Source organism: Geotrypetes seraphini, chromosome 5, assembly GCF_902459505.1.
Source record: "Geotrypetes seraphini chromosome 5, aGeoSer1.1, whole genome shotgun sequence".
NCBI lineage: Eukaryota > Metazoa > Chordata > Amphibia > Gymnophiona > Dermophiidae > Geotrypetes > Geotrypetes seraphini.
In genome coordinates, this window is record NC_047088.1 from 92,417,188 (window position 1) to 92,434,345 (window position 17,158).

Here is a 17,158-nt window from a genome sequence, read left to right on the forward strand (position 1 = left end):
GTGTAAAAGCAGTTGATTTCCCACTGTTGCTGATATTTAAAAGCAGGTAGATTGATCTCTCCAATGGACTGCAGAGGGAGGAGCTCACATGCCTGGCTGGATCGGGGCAAAGGGCTCTTGGTAGTGGTGGCTGGTCCTGCTGCTGCTTAGATGTAAAAGCAGTTGATTTTCCTAGCGGACTGCAGGGAGGGTGGAGCTCATATTTTTGCAGGATCAGGACTGTGGGTTTTTGGTGGGTTGGTCCCGTTGCTGCTTAGGTGTAAAAGCAATTGATCTCCCACTGCTGCTGATATTTAAAAGCAGGCAGATTGTCCAGGGAGAGGAGCTCTGCACTCAAACTGCCATCCTCCTCGCCTCCAAGTTCCGGAAAAGTGCTTTTTTTAAAGTACATAAATTAATATTTATAAGAATATAAACTTATTGATTTAAGAATCTATACCTAACACATTGAAGATCCAGTGACAATTTGACACATCAGTCTTTAGGCAGTGAGAATCTTTTGAGCTGAGGATTTGATGAATTGATTAATAATGAGGTGTGTAACTTTTATGTTGAATCAATTTTTATTTTCAAACAGAAATCCAACCAACATAGAACCAGCAACCTTGAAGCAATAGCTGAAGAAAACCAATTACAAAGCAAACAGACTCAATATCTCTGTCCCTAACCCCCCACCCCCCAGCCCCCCCCAGATCCAGAAACAAAAGAAAGACCACAATGCATTAGGCTTGGACTCTTATAGCCCACTGCCGATGAGTGATACCTGAACCTCTGTGCTCCCCCCCAAGAAGATAGACCAAAAAAGGAAGGCAAACCAACAGAATTACCCAAAAGAAGAGAAAAAGGAAGAAAAGAGAGAGAGAGAGAAAAAAAAAAATAGGGGGAAAATTGTGTCCTCTCACACACCATGGGCACCCCCGCATGGACAATATGCGGAACCCTGGCCCTTGAGAGGTTTACAAGGAATTCAAAATGTCATTCTGAGCTCTCGGTGATAAGGATTGGAGATAGGAGTCCCAAATCTGAATAAACTGCCGTTTTCGGTGAAGGCTGTGACATATGTCTCTCTGTTCCAGCAGCAGCAGAACATGCGATGTGTAACTTTTATAAAAGGGTCGCATACCCCTCCCCCCCCCGTTACTAAGTTGTGCTAAAGGTTATACTGCGGTTGAAAGCGCTAAATTCATCAAGCATTTAGCGCCCCAGGCTGCAGTAGAAACCTATATCATGACTTAGTAAAAGAGGGCCATAGCTTTATAATATTTTTCATATTTTCTATGATTATATTTTCTAACAGGACAACATGTTCCACAAATCAAATCAAATATATCATTTAGACCCATCAAAGGAACAATCAAAAATTTATATGGTGTGATTTATTAGATGTTTTATTACATTAGTTTCTTTCTTTATTTTATGATTGAACACAGTGTATTATACTCCTGAGGCAGTTTCAAGCTGGAACATGGCCATATCAGGTTTTATTCTGGGATTTTTTTTTTCACGCTTTCATTTGTTTTTTCCTTTTTTAACTAATCCCAAATATTGTAACTTTTAACCCTATTCCTCAAACTCATGTCTGTATTGTTTTAAATTTGAAATTTGAATTTATTTTGTAAGTTTCTTCTATCTAAATTATAATATGTACATCGCCTAGAAATTGTAATAGGCGATTCATCAAAAATTAAATAAACTTGAACTTGAACTTGATTTGTAATATATGGTTGTATCAGTGATTATTCTTTTTTTTTTTTTTTTTCTTTTCTTTCTCTGTGCATGGTATTACTTTTTGTGAAGGCTTTATCTTTTATAAATACCTTTTTAGTTTGGACTGTGAGGAACAGATTCCGCCACACAGGTCATAATAATCTGCAGCAATTTGTGTGTAATCTACCCAGAAAACCAATTTCTACTAAATATTAGCATTTTTAGAATTAGTGGGAGGGAAGCATTTCAACTGAAGGAGACAGGGAGCAAGTGGCACAGCCCATACTGGCACCGGAGAAAGGGGAATTTGACCTACATCATTAGGAACTGCGGGGAGGAAGAAAGCAGCTTGTATCAGCATGGGAAGGGGGAAGATATTGACAGGTTACATAGGCATCAGTTAGTTTGAGTGATGGAGAAAAACACTCATACTTCCACCAGCTCATATTTCCACTAGCACAAGGAAGGAAAGCAGCACTTTGTATCACTTAGAAGGGAGGGAGGCACTAGCAGCTTGAAGCATTCAGAGGGAATGGCAGGCATAGTAATTGCCACATTACCAGTGAAAGGGAAAGGAGTGAAGCCAGACCAAGGTTCTTTTGACAATATGCATCATAGATTAAATACTATGGCAAACAGAGGGTAGCCAAAGGTAGGCATGGGATAGATAGGGTTGCCAAATTTTACTATAGTAAAATCTGGAACCCTAGGTCCACCCCTCCCCCCCCCCCCAGGCATGACCAGTTCCACCCATCCCCATCTGTCATACCCTAGTCTTGCCCTCAATCCCACCCCAGCCCTGCTCTCATTGGGCAGGAGGAAATCTGCCTGACACGATTTAGAGGAGGCTTTTCAAAACCTGGACAAAGTGACGGATTTTGAAAAGCCATCCAGACTCCCAGACATGTCCTCAAAAAGGAGGACGTGTCCGGGGAAATCCAGATGTCCAGTAACCCTAGCATGGGCGAGCTGTAGGAGAGATCGACTCTTCCCTTTCACTTACCACTTCCATTGACATTGAGGAAGATAGTGCTGCTAATATTATCAGCAGTGAACGTGTAAATGCCACTGTCGTTAGCTGTGAGGTTCTTCAGGATCAAACTGGCTCCAGCCTGGCCTGGTAGGAAGAGGCGTCCATCATAGGAATGCCACATTTTAGCATGCACTGTCAGCTGCAGCCCCTGCTTGAAGTTCTGGTCTTCCTTTCTCCAGGAAACCTCCAGGGGATGGTCACTGCTGGACTTATTCCCACAGAGAAGCAGAATATCATTTGATTCTGAAAGAGAAGAAAGAACAGGAGGGAACTTTAAGGTAGCCTAGTCCTGTATTCAAGACCAGACTCTGTTTTATGAAACCTAAAGTAATATATAGAAATAAAACAAAAAACACTTCAGTGAGGGAGTGTTCTTAAGGAAACCCATTCTTATTTCCTTTGTTTTTGTTTTATTTCTAAATATTACCTTGAAAAGTAGACTAACATGGCTACCACTCCATTTCATTCATGAAACCTAAGGAAAGAATTTTCCCGTAACACTGCACACTAATTCCAACTCAAGAGAAAGATCAGTCTACTTTAACACTGATTTAACCAGAGAAAATTGTATTTATAAAGTAAAAACATCCCCTCACTTCTTTAACTCTGAAGCCTCTTCCTTGCTTTTCATTCTTTCCAAACCAAAGAATGTTTGTCTGTCTTGGGGAAATATAACTCTCTGAAGTTTTAACAGAATAGGATGAAACTTGGTGTGGTACTGTGGATTAGCTACTGGCTGCAGGAAGCAATGGAAGTAAAATCCAAGTGTATCAATCTGTCCTCCTTACTTCTATTGCTTTTAACGGAAGTAAAACCTGGATGTCTCAATCCGTCCTCCTTTTTCCTAAGAGAGAAGAGCTGAATGATGAACATGGACAGAGAAGAAATACCAAATAGACCAGGAGACCTTGGCAAAAGAGTTGAGAAGACAGAGGAAAGTGGAAGCCATAGACTGGGACCAGCACAATTAGAAACTAAAAAATAACCAGTCAACAAAGGTAGAAAATGAATTTTATTTTCTATTTATTGATTAGATTATGTTAGTTCTTGTAATGTTGTACATATATGCCAGAACTGGTGTTAGACCTGCTTGTGGCCCATGAAAAAAACCTTACTTATTGCCCTTCAGTCTCCAGCATGCCAGTGGTAAAACTCTAGCTTTGGGATGGACCACCCTTAGCATCTCTGTTTATATCACCCATTTCCTCATACTTGGCATGTGGAAAAAACCAGTAAAACCCCCCCACAGAGTTCTAACATGGGCCAGATCAGAGCAGAAGTTCCAGGGAAATGAGCATCTCAAAATATGGTTTAATGCTTGTCTATGGGAAAATGAGTTCCAGCTTTGGTAGCCAAAACCTTCTGAAATAATAACATCTATACTTTCCCTTTTTTCTTAAAGATTAACATTGTCTTAATTGTACTTATCCAAATTATTATAGAGAAGGTATAGAAAGAGAATTTCAGGAAATAGCATTGCAATAAACATCTTCACCTTCCTATGGAAGGAAATAAAATCACTTTCCTTTGCAGGGCCAAAAGGACAGCATTCCAGTATAATGAACCATAAACTGAAAAGACACAAGCCCTAGATAACATCAGTAGCACCTCAGATGGCAAGGAAACAACCAGAAACTTTCTGTCAGCTGAATACAATGTCCAAGTTGGTTGATACACTGATACCAGGTGTTTTGGAAATAGAGAGGCCTAACAACCTAGAGTTCTGGAACAATGATACAAGCATTTTAAACCATACCCTATAAATTATCATCAACCAATGTAAAAATTCCAAATATGGGGTAATGTGGTATGTGTAGTGACATCTAAGTAAGCAACCAGTCAGAAGAATTTTGAAGGAGCGCCAGTGCTTGTAATGTAGCCTGTAGAAGCCTGATATACATCGTATTACAATAGTCCAGTCTGGAGATCACCAAGGCAAGATATCCACCTAGAATTTGAGAGTGTCAGCACAGCTCTGGTACACATGAGAACCTTCTCCCTGCCAGGCCTGCTATTCTGCTGGTGCCCCCTACATCCCATGCCGGCCCCATGCTTTAAAACAAATGAGTGCTGCACAGACCTTGTAAATACAGGCCTGACTCAAGCACTGTCTTGTCCCACCCCCATCTGAGATATACTTCCTCTCAGAAGGAATGGTACATGGCAGTGCCTCAGCAAGGCCTGTAGTTTCAGAGCCTGTGCAGCACTCACTGTTCTTTAACCCTGGGGCCAACATGTGAGGAGGTGAGGAAGTAAGGGACTGTGACAGCAGCCCAGAAGCAGGAGAGGGGGTGGAAAAGATGGGGCACTTTTGAACACAGCAGGGAAGAAGAGCTGTCTACCAGCTGCCTCCCCCAGTGGCATAGTGAGAGTGAGAGTGACCCACGGTGGTGGCATCCCTCCCCTGCCATGTTCTCCGCCCCCTCTCCTTCCCTGCCCCCGCAGCACATGTACACCCCTTCCCCCATACCTCTAACTTTCCCGGCGCAAGCACTATCACAAACTTGCTGCCCGCATCGGCGTTGGCTCTCCCTCTGATGTCATTTCCTAGGAGCAGGACCCGGAAGTGATATCAGAGGGAAAACCGATGCTGGCACAAGCAGCAGGTTGGAATTGCTGCTTGAGCCAGCAAAGAGCTAGAGGTATGGTGGGATAAGGTGATGCGCGCATATTGGGGGGGAGGAGAGGAGAATGGCACCAGGGGCGGACCACCCCCCCTTACTATGCCACTGGCCTCCATAGTACCTCTGTTACTGATGGTACAATTCACACTTGTATGCACTTCAGGGAATTATGTACCAAAAAAATCAAAACAATGCACAGCAAAATGAAACAGCATATCGAACAGAATAGTATTTACAGTATTCTGGAAATATATCCAGGTACTTTAACATTTGGTAAAGAATTGATTTTGGCCACTGAAAAATCTAATAAGAATTTGAAAATACTATCACCAGGATCAACTAAAGTTGATAGTAGGAACATTCAAAATTTTATTATTGTAACATCATTTACTTGGGTTGCTCTGTTGATGAAATTACAAACCGTCTAAAATACCACTGCTTGACTGATCTGCTCACTGAAAATATTGAAAAATTGGAATATACATTTTCATTGGTTACCAATCAAAGCTAGGATTGAGTTTAAATTTGTTTTATTTTTAGAATTCTTCATAGGGGACTTCTGATGACATCCAGGACAAATAACAGGAAGTTCTGCTTCACGCAACGAGTGGTGGACACCTGGAATGCTCTCCCAGAGGAGGTTATTGCGGAATCTACCTTTCTAGGATTTAAAAGCAAACTAGATGCACATCTCCTTACGAGAGGCATAGAGGGATATGGGTGACTAAAATTACACCAGGTGTACACCTGGCTGGGCCTCCGTGTGTGCGGATCGCCGGACTTGATGGACCGAAGGTCTGATCCGGAGATGACAGTTCTTATGTTCTAAAGAATAACACGGGGGACAAATTTTTCCCCATCCCCACAGGAACTCAATTTTCCCATCCCCGTGAGTTTTGCCACTGTCCCTGCCCCATTCCTGTAAGCTCTGCCTTAACTGCACAAGCCTCAAATACTTATGATTTTAAAGTGCTTGAGGCTTGTACAGATGAGGACAGAGCTTGCAGGAATGGGGAAGGGACAGGAAAAGAACTCGATGAGTTCCCGCGGGGACAGGGAAAAATTTGTCCCTGTGTCATTATCCATCAGGATATCCTGTAACCTAATTAAAAAACTAAAAGCTACTTTCCAGCTGTACTACATGATGAAAATGGAAATGCTTGTGGTGGGGTATTGCCTGTGTCACAGCAGGAGAAATATTTGGCCTCAATTTCCTCTTTGACTGAAGCAGTCTTATTCTACAGTAGTCCAAATATCTTCTAAAATCACAGCTCTAAATGATAATAATAATAATTTAAATTGTGAAAACCTCAGACCCTGAACCCGTGACTGGTGATAACACCGAACTGAGGTTCATTGGGGGACCATCATCGTTTTCACTGTCCCCTTTACCATCCAAAGATAAATATGAATATAACGAACAAATGAAAAAAATGAAAAAAAGAACTTATCTGAAATGGATGGTATCCAATCGTTAATGATCCTCAGTGGTGAATAAAGTGACTGGTGCATGTGCTGATTTAAAAAACCACTTTACTCCTCCATTATATAATCCCTGTCCCCCCGACTCAAGTTTCAAGTATTTTCTTCTTCAGGGAAGGACTCTGTTATTGGCTCTGCATTTCAGCTTGGGACCGAGAGTGGTGTCAGTCCTGCTCTCGGTCCCAAGCTGAAATGCAGAGCCAATAACAGAGTCCTTCCCTGAAGAAGAAAATACTTGAAACTTGAGTCGGGGGGATAGGGATTATATAATGGAGGAGTAAAGTGGTTTACGCAGCACACGCACCAGTCACTTTATTCACCGCTGAGGATCATTAACGATTGGATACCATCCATTTCAGATAAGTTCTTTTTTTCATTTGTTCGTTATATTCATATTTATCTTTGGATGGTAAAGGGGACAGTGAAAACGATGATGGTCCCCCAATGAACCTCAGTTCGGTGTTATCACCAGTCACGGGTTCAGGGTCTGAGGTTTTCACAATTTAAATTATTATTATTATTATTATTATTATCATTTAGAGCTGTGATTTTAGAAGATATTTGGATTATTTAAATATCACAGAGGAATAATATATATCTCTCCATATTAAAGTGAATATTCTACAGTAGCACTCTTCCTGATAACAAAAAGAAAAAAAAGTCCTACAAAATATGCTACAAGAATTGAAATTGGCTATAGAGACTGAAACTACAGCCCAAGTGAACAAACTTAAGGCTCTCTTTCTATGGTGTCATAAGGGGTAGGGGCAGTCCACCTTGGGCACCATCAGGAGGGAGTAGGCATCCCTCCTGCTGATTTTGGCAGGCACGGGAGGTTGTTATCGGTGGCAGGAGGGAGTGGGCATCCCTCCTGCCTCCCTTCTTCCCCTGTCACTCAGTTGTTTGGGCTTCCCCAAACTGGCTCTGCGCATGTGTCGAAGTTGGTCTCAGAGTGACTGGTCATAAGGGATTACGGCGAACCTCCATTCAAATCATTTGCATGGAAACTTGGAACATCGATTGCTGTTCCACAATCGGCCAACAGTGACTTGCATGGTCTTAGTGACCTTATTCAGCCCCAAGTCCTTCAAACCATCTCACCTCCCCTTTTTTTCTGCATGCGGTCTCACAGCTCTATTTATTCCCCCCCCCCATTACATAACACTTTAATTTTCTTCCCTGATCCTCACTATCTCCCATCAAATCCCCAAGTCCCCACTTTTCTGTCTTGTCTAAACTCTGAATCCTCATTCCTAAATCCATCCAGGCCCTGAGCTCCCACTTACATTTCCAACCCCCAGCCAGTCTGTCTTCTTCTGATCTCCCACCTAATCCTAGATTTCCCACCTAAGTATGAATCTTTGCTTTTCCATATCCCCAAATTATCAGTATCTGCACTCCTGTTTTTTTCCCCTTTCCTAAGTATCATTTGCCTATGCTTTTTCACCGTATTTATTTCTCTCCTTCCTTTGTCTCTTCCAATCCCCAGTATATATCTTTGCTTCTCCCGCTCATAGATCTGTCTGTTTCTCCTTTCTCCCAGCATCAGCCTCCAACCCCCTTCTCTCATCCGTAGCCCCTAGCTCCAGCATCAGCCTCAACTCCCTTCTCTAAAGCTACAGCCTCTTCTTTCACCCCCAGTTCCAGTATCAGCCTCCTGCTCCCTACTCTTTAACCTTCAGCCCCCTTCTCTCAAACCCCAGCCTCAGCCCCACATTAGCATCCAGCCCTCTCAACCCCCAATCTCTAGTCCCCAGCCCACTTTATCAGTCTCCAGCTGTCAACTCTCAGCCTCCAACCTCAGCATTATTCTTCAGCTTTCTGTTATTCAGCCTACAAGTTTATAGAATAAGGTCAGTTTCATACTTAATTGTTTAATTAGATGTTAAAGAGCTTTATCAACCAATAATTGCTGTACCATGCAACCACAAATCAACAAAGTAATAAAAACATCATTTGTGACTATGAGAAACCTGAAAATTCTTCGACAGGAAACAATTCCAACTTTTGGTACAATCACTTATCCTTGGACTAATAGACTACTGCCACATACTTTACCTCCCCTGCTCAGCAACCATGATAAAGCACTTACAAACAATACAAAATACAGTCCTAAGACTCATCTACTCATTGAAAAAATATGATCACATCACAGAAGCATACCACGACTCACACTGGCTCCCAATACAAGCAATAGTACACTTCAAATTCTACCGCCTACTATACAAAGCTATTAATGGAGAAAGCCCAACATACTGGAACAACCGACTAACCCAGCGGTCTCAAACACGCGGCCCGCGGGCCACATGTGGCTCTCCAAGTTTTATTTGTGGCCCATGGTCTGGACTGGATAATTCCTTCCTTTTGGAGCAGCAGCGGGTCTGGCCGGTTCATTCCGTTCAAAGCCGCGGGTTGGCGGCTCCTTGCGCTATTCGCTCTTGCATCGGAAGCCTCTCTGACATCACAACATCAGAGGCTTCAGACGCAGGCATGGATCTCGCAAGGAGCCGCCACTCACGGCTTTGAATGGAATGAGCCGGCCAGACACGCTGCTGCTCCAGTGGCGTACCAAGGGGGGGGGCGGTCCGCACAACTGGTCACCCTCCACTGTTCTTCATAGAGTGCGGCTCGTCTAGAGCAGGGGTGCCCAACTGCTTCCCTTCCCTTCTCACCGCCGGCACCATGCCCTTTGATCTTCCTGCTTCTCTCGCCGCCCGACCTCAATTCTGAAGTCGAGAGGACGTTCTGGCTAGCCAATCGCTGCCTGGCTGCCCGGAACGTCCTTTCCGACGTTAGAATTGACGTCGGGCAGCGAGAGTTGGTCGGCCCCGTAGAGATCTCGGCCTGTTCTCGATGGCGCCGCCAGCAGCAGCAGCAGCAGCAGCATATTCCCCGGCGGCGGTGGCATGGGGGGGGCAGGAAGGAAGGAAGAAAGAAAGAGGGGGGGCAGGGAGCCAGAAGGAAAAAAGAAAGAAGGGGGGGGAGGGACAAGGAGCCAGAAACAAAGCAAAAAATGGGACAAGGAATCAGAGAAAGACAGACATAGAAAAAGAAAGAAAAAGTTGGGGGAGGGAATGAGGTCTGGAGGAGAGGAAGCATACAGGAGGCTGAAAGAAGGGAAGAAATATTGGATGCACAGTCAGAAGAATAAAGTGCAACTAGAGACTGATGAAATTACCAAACAAAGGTAGGAAAATGATTTTATTTTCAATTTAGTAATAGAAATGTGCCAGTTTTGAGAAAGAAAAGATATTAAACTTTAAATGTGAGTGCTGCAGAAAAAATAGAGTACTTGGAGGGCCGCAGAAAAAATAGTTAATGTCTTATTAAAGAAATGACAATTTTGCATAAGGTAAAACTGTTAAAGGAAAGTTTTATAAACTATAAAGAGTTTAACCTCATGCAAAATTGTCATTTCTTTAATAAGACATTAACTCTTTTTTTCTGCGGCCCTCCAAGTACCTACAAATCCAAAATGTGGCCCCGCAAAGGGTTTGAGTTTGAGACCACTGGACTAACCCAATCTACCTCAACCAGGCACAGGAGAACCCACTCACTATTCATACACCCACCAACCAAAAATGTAAAAAGAGGAAAACTATATGACAACCTAATGGCCACCAAGGCAGCTAAACTAGACAGACAAATCACCAATCTGCTATCTACGACCACAGACTACAAAACCTTCAGAAAAGAAACTAAAACCCTACTCTTCAAAAAACACATAAAACCTGTTTAACACAAGTTCCTTCCCTAACTCCACCTACCACACACTCCACCCATATCTAATCTAAAATGTTTCTTATTACCCAACATGTTGCTCCTTAAGCTCTCGACAATTCTTATGTAATTCTTAAGTTCTCGACAATTCTTATGTAATGTTACAACTCTTGTAACCTCCTGACAACTCTTGTGTAATCCGCCTTGAACCGCAAGGTAATGGCAGAATAGAAATCACTAAAGTAATGTAATGTAATAATTGCCTGTTAGCATTAATTGGCACTAATTGGATCTAATTGGCAATTAAGCATATAACTGGCCTTTTAGTATTCTATAAACTGGGTGCACAAAATCCATAGCATACAGCTTATGTCCTCAAAAAAGAGGATGTGTGGCCTCGCCTTATTCTACCCATAGCCCCACCCTATTCCACCCATAACCCTGCCCCGTTCCGTTCCCCAACCCTAGCCCCACACAAATTCTGTCTCTTCGGGGCTGCATCTGGAGAGCATCTGCTCATGTGCAGATGTGACTTGATGGCATCACATGCATGCGGGCATGCGCACATGTATATGATGTCATCACATTGCATCTGCACATGCGCAGATGCCCTGAGCTCAATGGTTTTCAAACACGGACGCCTGGACAGTCCTCTAAAAAGAGGTCATGTCCAAGTAAATTCGGACATCTGGTAATCCTAGTATAGCTACTAAGGAGATGTGGGCTGGGGAAGGGTATGGGCGTGTCAGGGCCATGTCAGTGACTTGCATGCACAGGTTATAGAATACTAGCGGTTGCGCACCTAACTGCAAGCAGTTAGACACATGCATTTATACCAGCCTTTTAGCTAGCAAAGGTGCTTGTGTCTAAAGTTAGGCTGCATGTGCAGACTTAGGCAAGTATGCTGTAACAGTAATTGCAGAAGCAATTGCCATTATGGAATCCACGCTTAGGTCCAAATTCTCTATATGGCACTGAAATAAATGAACGCAAAGCACTATTCTATAAAAGCCCCAGTCTAAGTTGAGCACCATTTATAGAATAGCACCTAGTTCCGGGATCCATGCCTAACTTTTAGTCACGAGGATTTACACCAATTGAAACTTGGTGTAAATCCCCATGCCTAAATTAGGCCTAGATCCATCATCTTCTGAAACACTATGGCCTGGATTCTCTAACCAGCGCCAATTTTTTAGCACTGATGGGCACACAAGCTCAGTAACAAACCATTAAATGACATTTTTAACTGAGTTTCAAGGTGCCTACTGGCATCTAAAAAATCAGTGCCGAAATTGCGCCTCCATAGGCTCTTTAGGCCGCCTAACACCACTATGGGCATGGCTTACATCAGAAGTGGTATTAGGAGGCCTAAAGCGCCTAAGTAGGCATGATTCACAACAAAGATAGGTGCCAGAAATGTAGGCCTGGGAAATCCTAGCTTACATTTCCGATGCCTATCTTTCCTGGAGGCACAATTCTCTATACATTGCCGTCGCATGGTTGACACGTGATTGGTGGCCCTTTTAAGTGGTCACTGATATCGGTGCCGTATAGAGAATATGGGCCTATGTGCAAATTCTTGGAATGCCAATGACCCATCCATATTCCTTCCATGGCCATGCCCTTTTTCAGATCCACATATAAGAATTTATGCATGCATAAATTCCAATTGTTGCCAAACAGAGCTAATTGATTATTAGCACCCAATTATCAGTGCTAATTGGTTTGTTATTCAATTAAATTAAACACCGACTGGGCTGGCTGATCAACAAAGAAGCGACTGCTGGGGACCAGTCATTCACGTCCTTTCCAACTGCCCTCTTCTGCTCTCTGCCAACCTGCTCAGTAAACTTCTGCTCTCTGCCCCGATTCTCCTGCTATCTGCCGCCCTGTTCAGTAAACTGTCTGCCTCGATTCTCCTGCTCTCTGCCCTGACTGCTCTTCCCAACAGTGTGAGCCTGTGATTTTAACCCGCGAGTTTAAAGCGGGTTAAAACCATGGGCTCACAAAGTAAAAGTAAATGTAAAAAGTAAAGTAAAAGTAAAAAAAAAAAAGTTTGCAGCTCTGTAAGCATGTGTAGACCATCTACAGGCAAAGAAGAAGGTCTGCGTATGCGTTGGGATCGCTATTCAGCGATCCGTGCGGTTGGTTGGGGCGTGATTCCAATCGCCCTCATTTGCATGAGGGTGCTTCGTGAATCAGCTCCCCAGTCATGGATTGGATCGCTCACGGATCAGATCCGTGGGCTTAGTGAATCTAGCCCAATTAGTGTGCAACCTCCAGGTACCTAACTTTAGCAATCTATAATTACCTCCAATATATCTATCATGTATAAGTGCTGCATTATTGTACCCCTCCTTCATACATATGTACAATTCTCTGAAATTTTTATAAGACCCTGCTTCAGCAAGTAAAACACTGTTCTATATGCTCGAGTTCCTTATAAGATTACCTCCAAAATTCACTGGCTTGAAATTGCCTTCCCTCAGTATGGTTAAAAGTAGGGGTTTGGGCTCCATTCCCACAGCTAGTTTCCTTTTCAAAGGGAAATCCCTTCTGCGATTTCCCTTTAATAATAAGATTATACTCACAAGACTCCAAACTAGCTGCAGGGTCTGAGTATGACCCCATAATGATTTTCCAAGAGTAAAGCAAGAACTTCATGAATACTGCATGCATAGGTACAGTACGTATACTGACAAGAGCATGCAAACTTTTTTAAGGCCTGTGCCAAAGCATCACTGGGGACTTCTTTTGGGTGGAACAGGGATGCAGTTATATATTCATACTTTATAAAATACATGTGCATTTACACATAATAGAAGCAGAAATTTGCACCTACCTTGGAGCAGGAGTTTGTGTGAAAGCATTTGTGCTCTACTGGGGATTATTCTAGGAGCCTACTTTAGAAACTACGCATAAAGAATGCAATTCTACAAAGGGCGCTAAAAGTTAGGCACCAAATTTCTGAGTGCTAAGGGGTAAATTCAATAAATGGCACTGAAATTTAGGCACAGGGAAGATGTATGCTGAGCGCAAATTCTAAAATGGCAGTTCTATGGTGAACTGCCGTTCTAGAATACTAGCGTAAGTTTGCAGTGGCACGCTAACCTTAGGTGCAAGCACTTGTGCTGTATGAGGAAAGACTAAAAAGGTTAGGGCTCTTCAGCTTGGAAAAGAGATGACTCAGGGGAGCTATGATTGAAGTCTACAAAATCCTGAGTGGTGTAAAACGGGTACAAGTGGATCGATATTTTACTCCATCAAAAATTACAAAGACTAGGGGACACTTGATGAAGTTACAGGGAAATACCAATAGGGAAATACAGTGGCTTACCTAGGGTATTTGGTACCCAGGGCCCATCATTTTTTGACACCCCACCACCCCATGTAAAAAAATATTTTTTGTAATAACCATGAAATGGAATAAATGGTCAGAATAGAAACAGGCAGTGAAAATTTTCTTTTATTGAACCTCATTATTCCAAATATAACATAACATAAATTATGTCTGAATTGTCATAACATTAGAAATACATATGGAGTAGTTTCAGGTGATGCTTGAGACATTTCTGATTGAGTTAGTTTGGTTTCATGTGGTTTTTGAATAGAAGGGTTTTTATTTCTTTTCTGAAGGTTTTGTAGTCTGTGATCGAGGTCAATAGGTTGTAGAGTTGAGGGTTGAGTGTTGCAGCTCAAGTGGCTAGGATGTTGTCGTACAGTTTTTTCCTTTTGACATTTTTGGTTGGAGGGTGTGTGGTGTCAGTCTAGCAATCAGCATTTTCAGTTAGCATAACTAATGTCAGCAAAGGCCTATAGGAAATTATATCAATCTGACTCTGGGTCGTTGATGCAGATAGATCACATACAGTAAGCATCCAGGCAGACTGTTTCAAACAACCCTAATTCAATCAGTGCTTAGAGGACCTGGCAGTAAAAAGGTGCTCTAAGAGATGTTAAGAATGTCTGAAGATATACAATGGATCCAGGTGGTCAGTGAAACTAACTATTGTTTCAAACAGTTTACAAATTCTAAACAGAAAGATACTGGGAAATACAATAGTTTCTATATTTAGAATAAGATTCCAAGCTATAAAAGATTCCTCTTGCATCCACCCCCCCTCTCTTGCTCCTCTGGCTCCTTTTGCTCTCTGGAACCGGAAGCTTGGGGCATCACCCTCCCCACCCCCTTTCTCTCTCTCTCTTTCTTTGTGTGTTCTCTCTCATTCACAAGAACACAGAAGCAGTCTCTGTAATTGTAAAACTTATATCTCATTAATTTTAATGCTTAATTGTAACTTTTATGAATCTTACTTTTCAGTAAGCCTATTTCTATAATATATTCTTTATGCAATCACTTCTGGCTGTGCTTCTTATTTGATTCTACTCCTGGTGGGTCTTCTGTGAAGGTATTGAACTCGGGACCTGGCGTTTGTAAGGGCGCCTCACATAACCCCTACAACCTAATATTGTGGGGCCACTACAAACCTTACATGTGGGTTCTCCTATGTCTGTTTGAGGTAGATTGAACTAGTCGATTGTTCCAATAGGCTGGGCTGTCTCCGTTTATTGCTTTAAATAGTAGGCAGGAAAATTTGAAGTGTATTCTCGTTTGTATTGGGAGCCAATGTGAGTCGTGGTATGCCTCTGTGATGTGGTCGAATTTCTTCAGTGAATAGACCAGTCTTAGGGCTGTGTTTTGTATTGTTTGTAGTTGTTTTATCATGCTTGTGGAATCTTGACTGGTTTTCCTCCATTTTCTTTTTAGTTGTCTGCATTGTCTTTTTAGTAGGAGTAGTTCATTGCTCTGGGAGTTGGTAAGTATGAGAGAGAAAGATGAATGTAGGCAAACTTGTTGGAGACAAAAGACTTTTCACAAGGTACATGAGAAAGAGAGAAGGAATAGGAATAAGATTGGAAAGGTGGCAATTTGAACCAGTGGGGTAAGAGTTTAAAGAGTTAGGATTGGGACCGATAGCCCAAGCAGAGGAGAACAAACAAGAGAGAGTATGGCGAACAGAACGGAGATGGCTGAATGAAAAGACCAGTAAAAGCCATCACATTGTTTCAGATCAAGTGTGAAAAATATGATCTACTCTGGTATTTGCCAGCTACTTGTGATGCAGACTGCCCAAGGAACTTGGCTTGGCATAGCAAGGCTTATCTTAAGAACATGTGAGGAAAGTGGATACTGAGAGGGGTGAAAGAAAGAGGAAGATAGGTTAAAAAAAAAAAAGAGGAGACATTAAAAAGTTTGGGAACCTCTATTCTAGGGATCCTATACTGTTAGTATATCCATTTTTAATGGCCTGGCTTCTGAACACCAAAGTAAACTTATTTAGCTGAAGAAATTAGTTACCCCCCCCATTCCACACACATTAATTGTCTTCCATTTTTGTTCCCATTATAAAAAACACTGATAAGTTCCCAGAAAAAAAAAACATTAAAATAAGAAGTGAAAACAAAGGCCCCTACAGATGAGAACATAACATAAGAATAGCCTAACTGGGTCAGACCAATGGTCCATCATGCCCAGTAGCCCATTCTCATGGTAGCCAATCCAGGTCTCTAGTACCTGGTCAAAACCCAAAGAGTAGCAACATTCCATGATATCTATCCAGCAGATGCTTCCCCCATGTCTTAATAACAGACTATGGAGTGGACTTTTTCTCCAGGAATTTGTCCAAACTTTTCTTAAAACCAGCTACACTATCTGCTTTTACCATAACTTCTGGCCACTTCATTTTTAAGCTTAGATCTTTCCTTCCAAACAGAGACCTTGCTAGATGTCAAATACAGAACAAGGTAACTTCACATGGACTTGGCTGTGCAGGAAATGTGAATCTCCTCATACACCCACCATGTAGTGCAAAAATGTGCAAAGGTCTGTTTTTTTCTTTTGATCACTTTTCCTGGAGAAAAAGTCTATAGAGAGGCATATTCGAAAGGAACGTCTAAGTCTGTTTTCTTCTAAGTCGCAAGTCATCCAAAGTAAAAAAACAGCTTTTCGAAAAATAGTATTTTCGAAAAATAGTATTTTTGAAAAATACGTCCAAATTTTTTTTGTTTCGAAAATCGTCTAAGTATATGTCCTACCGACCTGATCGTCCAAGTCACTAAATCGTCCATCTTTATACCACATTTTCGTCCAGGTCAAAAACATCTAGAACAAGCCCTGTTGGACGTGGAAGGGGTCTGCAAAGTGATGGACTGAATGCCCAGACAGGGCACTGCTGTGAACTTCACAAAAGGGTGCCATGTCTTCATCTCACTACAGCTCCCTTATAGGTCATGGTGAGCCCCCCAAACCACCTCCAGAATCCCCTAGACCCACTTATCTACCACCCCAATAGTGCTTATTGCTGCAGGAGCCACTTATATGCCAGTAAAAAAGGGTTTTGGGGGTATATATGGGAGTGCACATGTTTCAATATCAATGCAGTGATTACAGGAGCTTATGGGCATGGGTCTTCCTCTTCATGGGTCCCTAACCCACCCCCAAGACAGTTTAAGACACCTCTGTGCAGCACGACTAGGCTTTCCTATGCCAGGCTGCCAGGTGATGATGTTCTGGAGGCACAATTTTCAAGTT

General features: G+C 42.4%; 1 protein-coding gene across 4 annotated transcripts in view; it reads right to left on the bottom strand.

The window, feature by feature from the left end:
- CD19 (CD19 molecule) overlaps positions 1 to 17,158 on the bottom strand; it is a 172,685-nt gene that overhangs the window by 117,409 nt on the left and 38,118 nt on the right. For all 4 annotated transcript variants that reach the window (XM_033944279.1, XM_033944276.1, XM_033944278.1 and 1 more), the window contains one exon: positions 2,711 to 2,983. In XM_033944279.1, the coding sequence (XP_033800170.1) occupies positions 2,711 to 2,861 (151 nt within the window). In that variant the 5' untranslated portion in view covers positions 2,862 to 2,983. The remainder of the gene's footprint in view (positions 1 to 2,710; positions 2,984 to 17,158) is intronic.